The sequence below is a fragment of the Solanum lycopersicum genome, chromosome 3 (assembly GCF_036512215.1).
Source record: "Solanum lycopersicum chromosome 3, SLM_r2.1".
NCBI lineage: Eukaryota > Viridiplantae > Streptophyta > Magnoliopsida > Solanales > Solanaceae > Solanum > Solanum lycopersicum.
Window position 1 is genome coordinate 67528653 of NC_090802.1, and position 9158 is coordinate 67537810.

The window sequence follows — 9158 nt, forward strand, 5'->3', positions numbered from 1 at the left end:
GAAAAGAAAGTATTAAATTTCATCATAATCAAGTTGAATGTAACACCATTCAACTAAAATGAGATAAATAATAGGGGTTATTTTAGGACGATACATTAGATTAGAATAAAGAAAGAGGATGAATATTTCAAACCCCGTGGTGGGGTTTAAGGAACGACATTTGTAATAATCTAATATAGTAGAGTAGGAGTAAGTTAAAACAAACAAGAAAACTCTCTCTTCTTCTTCTTCTTCTTCTTCGATATATATGGTTCTGCGCTGCGTTTAGGAATTGATCATCACATCACATCACATCACATCACACCACACCACGCCATCGGGGAGTTATGTAACAGACTCTCTCCTTATCATTAGAGCAGGTATGTAATCACTTCACTTTCCTTTTCATCTGCTGTTGTACTAGGGTTCTTATGTTACACCTTTTGACTCTCTCCTTCTCTCTTCCTACCATGCGATTCTACCAAAAAAAGGTTTTTGCTTTAGCTTTTGTCAATTTTAATTACTCACTGTGTTAATCACCACTTCGATTCTGATAACAGATTTCACATGACCATTACTACATACAACCCGTTGGAATTCTGTATCCTCCACTTTTTCCTTCTATTTTCATACCACAAAAAAACTTCTATTTGGACAATCAAACCATTCAGCTCATTGAAGTTTTGGATAACAAAAAACTAACCTATTACTTCTCTGCTGTCCAGTTATTCAATCACGCTTAGCTGCTGAACATAGAATGCTCAATTTAATCATCAATCATTGTCCCTGCTGGTCATGGGGTTGATTGATTGTGACTAAATGAAAAATTATTTGATTGGGACTCTAGCAAGTAAATGTTATGGTACCTAAATAAATATTTCTGCTCATCCCTATTTACAACAAGTATCACTGCATCATCAATTGTTTTTTATCTGAATCTTCCATTGCAGTTGCCCCAGATTATATGTAGTCACCACAGCTTAGTATCTTTTGTTTCTAGAATCTCTTCATGTGATGTCGATGAAAAGCTTCGGTTGAAATGTCTCCACCTTTGGCTTTGTTGATTTCAAAACTCTATATGCTTGCTTACTCTTGAGCAACATGGCAACGGAGAGCCCTATGAGAATATTCCAAGACAGTAGAAAAGGAAAGTGGGTTTCTGCCAAGGACACGGTCAACTTCGCATCACCTATGAATGAAGTGGCAGCTGATGAACTGGGATTGCTTCTTAAAGGTCATAAGATTCATGGCCATAATAGAAATAAGGTTCCAAATCGTAGTGGTAGTGCGCCTCCAAGCATGGAGGGCTCATTTTCAGCCTACGGTAACCTTGTCTATGATCAAAGCTCCGGCCGGAAGTTGAGTTTGGCAAGCTTAGACAATGCCATGCAGAACTGGCAGTCTGAAGAGCAGATGCGTGCTGATCCCTCGTATTTTGCATACTACAACTCTAATGTCAACTTGAATCCTAGGCTTCCTCCTCCTATTATTTCTAGGGAGAATAGACACCTGGCACACCATTTTGCAGATCTGGGTGATAGCTGCCAGTTAAACTCTTCTGAGAATAGTAAAGATGGATCCTTGCATGTGACCAGAAGTTCTCTCTCAACTCATGATGAGGAGCCGGAAGATGAAAATTTACCACAGAGTGCTTCAGGACAGCACTTGGCCTCCTTTGCAGGTCAACATAAAAGTTTGGTTGACCTAATACAGGTATTGAAGTTCAAGAATATTTCTTCCATTCTGTGTATTGTTTCCTTTCTATTAGTTTCTCTTTGCATGTGCCCAACTTTTCAACATCTAAGAAGTTCTGCTTAATTTTCTGAAGCATACATACAGTACATTGTGCTAATGAATGAGAAGATAGTATCATTTAGATTTCTGTAGTGCTATCTCTTTCATGTTCCATGCGGCCTGCTTATACTGGTGACTAATTGGTCACAGGAGGACTTCCCTCGCACTCCATCACCAGTTTACAATCAAACTCGGTCCTCTGGTCATGTTGCTGCGGAGGAACCAACTGATTCTGATATGCAATCTCTTACATTGGACGGTCTCTCCCTTGATATTTCAAATAAACACGGTGCAGATGCTTGTGCGGATGTCTTAGGTGACCATGATATAGCTGCCTCTAATCAGCCTTTGGCCATTACACTTGAAAAAGAATCTTGTGTTGACAGTCTTGGGAAATCTCATTCCCCTCAGAAAGGTGAATTACCAGGTAATGATGCACATCTGGTGAATGAACTCTTAGTCGGTGATGAGATAGCATCAGGTATTTTAAAGAACGTTCAGGCTCCAGAGGCTAGTAAGAACGAGGATGAACAGTATTTTCACAGCAGGAATGCAGTAGAACAGAAACAACAGCAGCAGTACCACTCCCAGAGAAGCACGACTTACCAAGTTAATGGCCCACAAGTTCAAGCAAATACACTTGGGACTAATACACTGCAGAGTAGCCTAGCAAAAGGTTATGGTCAGAGCTGGTCCTCTTCAGTTGAAGTACAAGCAGCTCCTCAAGGTTCTGGCCTCACACCTCCTCTATATGCAACAGCTGCAGCCTATATGGCTTCTGGTAATCCGTACTATTCTAACTTGAGTCCATCTGGTGGATATGCCCCTCAATACAATATGGGGGGATATGCGTTGAGTTCGCCTTCTCTTTCTCCATTTTTAGCTGGATATCCGTCTATGCATATTAATACTAGTTCTGGACGAAGCATCAGTGGTCAAAATGTTGCACCAAGGGAAAACATTCCACAAGTTGGTGATCTGCATCATTTAACCAAGTTTTTTGGGCATCATGGGTTAATGGTGCATCCTTTCCCAGATCCTTTTCATATGCAGTACTTTCATCATCCTCATCCTGTTGATGATTCACACACTTCTCCTAGTCAACATATGCGGTTTCCTTCGCCTGGTGTATTCGGGCTTGAAGTTGATGCTTATGCCTCACAGAAGGAGTCAAATCTCCCTTCTTATATTGCTGAACAGAATTTTCTTCGTCCACCAATTGGAAGTCTGAACTTACCAAGTCCTGGAAAAATGATAATTCCTGGCAATAATTATTTTGGGAGTCCATCGGGCCTGGGATTCACGCAACAGTTTCCAGCCTCACCTCTTGGTAGTCCTGTACTGCCAGGATCCCCTATTGGAAGAAGGAATGAAATTAAACCTTCCCCTGGTTCAGGTAGAAATAATGGATTGTATTCTGGATGGACTGCACAAAGGGGTCCAGGTAGCTTGAATGACTCTAAAAGACATTCATTTCTCGAAGAACTGAAACAAAGCAATGCTCGAAGAATTGACCTCTCTGATATTGCAGGTCGTGTTGTTGAATTCAGGTAGTATATATGTACCGACTGTGTATTTTCTGCAGTAAACTTTCTGTATAATCCCAAAGATGTGAAGTTAATTTAATGGTTCTTTAACCTTAGTGTTGATCAGCATGGAAGTCGGTTCATACAGCAGAAATTGGAAAATTGTAGTATTGAAGAAAAGGCATCTGTTTTCAAAGAAATCCTTCCACATGCTTCAAAGCTAATTACAGATGTTTTTGGGAACTATGTCATTCAAAAGGTAAATATTCTGGTTTTCTGTACTTTCAGGTCTTCTGGACATTTTCAGTTTTTTAAACCCTTGAGCCTTTAACCTTCCAGCATGTTTTGCATATCTGAATTATGTGTCCAGTTCTTTGAGCATGGAAGTCATGAGCAAAGAAAGATGCTGGCATGTCAATTAGCAGGACAGATGCTGCCTTTGAGTTTGCAAATGTATGGTTGTCGTGTTATTCAAAAGGTATATCTTACTTCAAGTATACAAATATATTTTTATGATTGGATTCATATGGAAGTTGTTATTCTTGTATGACGAACAACTTGTATAACTTCACCAATAAATAATATCATTGTCTTACAAAAAAACAATTGCCTTTCAAGCCATGGCCCTTGATTTTGAAGATTCGGAGTCACATTTATCAAGAGTCATCAACATTTTCCCCATGTACATGTCAGTGTTGCTCAATTCTTCTCTTGAATCAGGTCATGCTTGCATAACTGTACCAAACAAGGATTTTCGGTTGCTAATTTACTTTTAAAAGAATTTATTGAAAAATCCCCCCTCCCTCTCCATTTCTTTTAAGTGTTGAATTAGTGGCTGAAATTTTAAAGAGTTTATCGGTATAAGATCCTTGATTTGACATGGTGAATAGCTGATCAATTAGAATTTCCTGATATACATGCTCTCTAAGAAATATCATCATTATCAGTAGTGGTAAAGATTTAAAGTGTTAATGTTTAGCATTTTTACCATTTTCACTTCATTAAAGTTTTGTCGTTTTGATGATCCATATTTCGATTGATGGGCTTCTCCAACCAATTCTTGGCTCTCTAAATTGGGCATAATAAGTAGTTGTAAATACGGGAAATTAGTATTAGACCTTTTAAGTGAAATATTGGTTTGCGCGTACAAATCTTCAACTTCTTTTTTCAAACCAAGTTAATGTCCATGGACAACTGCAACTTCCACAAATGTCTTTCAACTTCAACAACACTTTTTTGTCGATTTCTCAAAGAGTGTCCAAGTACCTACTAATATTGCTAACTAATTGGATCTCTTAAAGGGTAGAGCTGAAAGCAGATTGTAAGGTCCCTTCTATAGGTTATAAACCACGGTCCATGACTGTGCTAAGCACACTTTGAGGCCATACAGTTATTATCATGTTGGATAGCACACATTTATTATGCTAATTTTTTTTGTACTCTAGTACTGTAGTTTTCTTTTGTCCGTTTTCATCCAAGCAATTCAGTAAGTTGTACAGATAAAGATGTCGTTGTCTTGCTGTTGATGTTCTTTCTAGGCCCTGGAAGTTATTGACCTTGATCAGAAAACAGAACTTGTCCATGAACTCAATGGGCATGTAATGAAGTGCGTACGAGATCAAAATGGGAACCATGTAATCCAAAAATGCATTGAGTGCATACCTCCTGAAAAAATTAACTTCATTATCTCCTCATTCCAAGGCCAAGTAGCTATATTGTCTACTCATCCTTATGGTTGTCGTGTAATCCAGGTATTATTAAACTATGTTGTACCATGACATATAGTTGCTTTTTTAATATTTCAACTGACTCCCATCTCATTTCATATGAATTTTCCAAAGAGAATATTGGAACATTGTTCAGAAAACTCTCAAAGTCAAAGTATAGTGCATGAAATCTTGGAATCTGCTTATCCTCTTGCTCAAGATCAGTATGGGAACTATGTCACCCAGGTTTGTATCTATTTTTTCTCCGTTTGATATACAAAAACTTTCTTTCTTATTGTTAAGTTCTGTAACTTCCTGATCACTATATGTGACTTCTTCTCTTCCAACCATAACAAAAAAGCATCTATTGTGCAAATTAAATAATTAGTGTGGTGTGATGGGGACATTACTGGCTTATTTTAAGTGTTCTGTAAATTCCTTCCTTTCAATTAGACATCGATGTCATTCAATAAGAAGTAAAATATAAAATTATACAATTCTCAGAAAAATAGATATATAATATTATACAACTCTCTGAAAAATAAATCATAAAATTATACCTTTCAGATAAGGATGTGCAATACATGAATAGATTTTTTTTCAAAGTTCCCCTTGGCTTCCTGTGTGTCTGTGCTATTATTGTTGTGTGCATGCACCCAACCGCTCCCCCCCCCCCCTCCCCCCCAAGAATAGGAAGAGGGAAAAACTAAATGGCTCTAAATTGTGTGCTCAACTGGAAAATAGAACAGTTTGTTTGGGGACAGTGATGGACCAAAGGGCACCGGTAGTGTTAACATAAGAATTTATGGCTGCAGCATGTTCTGGAGAGGGGAAGACCACATGAAAGAAGTCGAATTATCGGAAAGTTGACCGGAAATGTTGTACAGTTAAGCCAACACAAGTATGCCTCAAACGTTGTTGAGAAGTGTCTGGAATATGGTGATTCTACTGAGAGAGATTATTTGATCGAGGAGATTCTTGCAGAGTCAGAGGGAAATGACTGTTTGCTGGTAAGGCAATCTGAATTCTTGTTTACTATTCTTGCGTTTTCCTTCACAGCTGTAATTCAGTAATCAACTATTTCACATAGCAATTTCTGTGAAACCTCTTTGTAAAGGACGATAGGAAGATCATGTGCCTAAACTGAGTTAAGCCAACTTCTCTTTGCTTTCCCAATCACTTATATGGTCATTTGGCAAAGAAACTGAAATGTGGGCCATTCCCTGTGTAGTTGTGTAATTACTTTCTCAAACATGCTTCAGTGAGATATAGAACCTAGAATTCCACCATCAGAGGATCTTTTTTGAAAAATGCAAATAGGAGTAGTATTATAACAATTTGCTCTTTGGAATTATGCCCTAGCTCTTTCTCTAGCCTCATCAGCTAGCAATCTTTTTCTCGTCCTGTTTCACTTCAAGATAACTTTTTCAATTTAGACTTTGCGAGAACCTTTTGGGAGAAATTATCAGTGATTCAGTGTAATTTAACATGTCGAAGATTTCTTATTTTATTTTCCGTTCTACAGATTTCACTTATTATGTGTAATTAATTCTAATTTTTAAAGTTACCTAATAGTGCAAGCAAATTTAACCCTGCATTCTTTTCCATTTTTCTTTTATTATTATTATGTAGTGGAATTAATTATAAAATGTTCAACAGATTGTAATGGGGGGAAGATGATGTCCTAATTCTTAGATTGCAAGATTAGCTGATGGATTTTTGAAATGATGGGAAATATTGAAATTGTTTTTATAACAATTTGATGCCAGCCTAATTTTTAAAGTAACCTAATAGTGCAAACAAATTTAACCCTGTATTCTTTTCCATTTTTCTTTTATTATTATTATGTAGTGGAATTAACTATAAAATGTTCAACAGATTGTAAATGGGGGGAACATGATGTCCTAATTCTTAGATTGCAAGATTAGCTGATGGATTTTTGAAATGATGGGAAATATTGAAATTGTTTTTATAACAATTTGATGTCAGCTGCAAAAGATCTATTTTTGGATGGTAGACATTTTTGTTAAATTGTCCAAAGGATTCTGCCTAGGGAAAAAAGGCTCTCTGCATGTGTAAGGAGAAAGTTCATTTATCTAACAGATTCTGGTTTGCACCTTAGATATTTGATCTGGGCCTTAGATATTTGATCTGGGCCAGCGGAATAATACTATTTGGTGTTTGACCTTTTATTGGATGGAACACTGCAAGATCTGGGTCACTGCAAAACATGATATCAGTGAATTAGTGTACTGATTGATTAGATCCTAATTAGGACCCTATAGTGAATCTAAAAGAAGGGGAAAAGAAGTACTTGCTACCTTATTAAAAAAAAAAAGAAGGGAAACGAAGTAAAATAGATATAAGCCAAAGAAGAAGAGTGAATGAATGAAGAGGACAGCGCAAATGAATTGTTCGTTGAAAAGAGATGAGACCTTTCTTCAGTATGTTGAGGATTTTATGCATCAATTGTTACAATACTTCTTTTTGTTTTCAAAAGGAAAGGATTCTGGTTTTGGTTTTCTTAAGTCCTGGTAGGAAGCAGTGGTATACTAGCTATGCCTGCCTGTCTTTATGTTGTGGGATGAGTTTGATGGTCACAGCTCTTAGTTTTGTCCAATATCGCATCATCTAACAGTTTCACACACACACACACTTGCTCTACCTATTTATAGTAGTTGTATGCCTACCCTACCCACCCTCTCTCTATCTCATAGGCATCACCAATCTTCATTTGCCGATCATTTTCCTTTTTGAATGCACATGTATTAATAGTCTATGCAAGGAGATGAGCTAGGGTGCATTCCTTGATTGTTTTCATACATGCATTGTTTTAACATGGTATATTCTGTCTCTATTTTGGTGGGGTTGGGATAAATTTTCTTGTCCTATCAATTACTGAAAAAAAGAAGAAATTATTATCCTATCGCATGTTTTTGGTAAGGTATTGCATCCAATTGATATAAAACGCAAGTACGATCTATCCACCATGGAAAGAGGTGGTTTACAATAGTGAAGCTAATAGCTCTGAAAGTAGTTTGGAAAAGATTGTGGAACTGTGCAACTAACTACACTTTCAGGAAGGCAGAAGCTTTAGACTCTGTGGGGCCTACCCTTGTCACTTGGGCTAGTCCACCTAGACTGAGATAGTAATGTATTTAACTGACCTCAAGTCTAATTGGTAGGAAGTGGTCTCAGCTGTAAGTCTAGAATTTTCTGTAGAACTAATGTCATTTTTCTCACTTCTCTATTTGGTGAATGTGAAGTTCTAATTTTTTTCAAAGCAGTGACGAATGAGTTTTTCCTAAATTGACTTATTGACGGGGAAATTTTGGCTCTCATGGTAGACAATGATGAAGGACCAATTTGCAAATTATGTGGTCCAGAAGATTCTTGAGATTAGCAACAATAAGCACCGGGAAATTCTGCTAAGCCGAATCAGAGTTCATCTTCATGCTTTGAAGAAATACACCTACGGAAAACACATAGTGGCTCGATTTGAACAGCTCTCCGAACAGCTGTGTAATGAAGGTGTGTAGAAGTTAAGTGGTCTGATTTATGTGTGCAACTGCTATTATTTGTTGCTGCCGTTGACTGATTAACTGACTTTCATGTTTTGGGGGGATTTTAGTGCTTTGATCTATCCATACATGTTTTGCACATTCTACCATTTGTCATGCAGATATTGGAACCTGTGAACCCTAGATCGTTGAACAAAGAGTTCTCTACTCGTCCGGTGGACGGTGGAATTGTTTGCAGCAGCCGAACTGTTGATTGTTCAGTAAGCAGTATGCAAAGTACCAGTGGTAACTGTTAACCCTAGAGTGGTGTTGTTTTATTTGCCGACTATATCCAAGATTGTAGATATCTTGAATAATCGAAGCATGTATTATGGGAGAAAAATATTCAGTGCGCACTAAATTAGTAAGATTTGCTTGCTTTGGGGGTGGCTTTCTACAAATATGCTCAAAAGCAGTTCAGGGAAACATGCCATAAGGTTGTTTTTTTTTTGTTCTCTGGAATGGGTGGTTGCAGGGGAATCAGGGTATTTGCGGTTGCAAGTTAAAGGACCATGTCCTCTCTTTGTTAGAGCAGGCTCCTTTTTTTTTATGTAGTAACACAAAATTACGGCAACATTCCCTAGTTTCTCCAA

At 37.6% G+C, this 9158-nt stretch overlaps 1 protein-coding gene across 4 annotated transcripts; it reads left to right on the forward strand.

The window, feature by feature from the left end:
- On the forward strand, window positions 1-9158 carry LOC101263093 (pumilio homolog 5). Of its 4 annotated transcripts, none has more exons than XM_010320126.4 (10): window positions 1-359; window positions 930-1692; window positions 1924-3323; window positions 3417-3558; window positions 3670-3777; window positions 4838-5050; window positions 5141-5251; window positions 5821-6015; window positions 8353-8536; window positions 8688-9158. In XM_010320126.4, the coding sequence occupies exons 2-10, from the start codon at window positions 1081-1083 to the stop codon at window positions 8708-8710; spliced, it is 2988 nt and encodes a 995-aa protein (XP_010318428.1). In that variant the 5' UTR covers window positions 1-359; window positions 930-1080; the 3' UTR covers window positions 8711-9158. The 4 variants fall into 4 exon arrangements, with proteins under 4 accessions (XP_010318428.1, XP_004235501.1, XP_069151783.1 ...); XM_004235453.5 differs by having other exon boundaries at window positions 66-359; window positions 980-1692; XM_069295682.1 differs by having other exon boundaries at window positions 156-359; window positions 705-1692.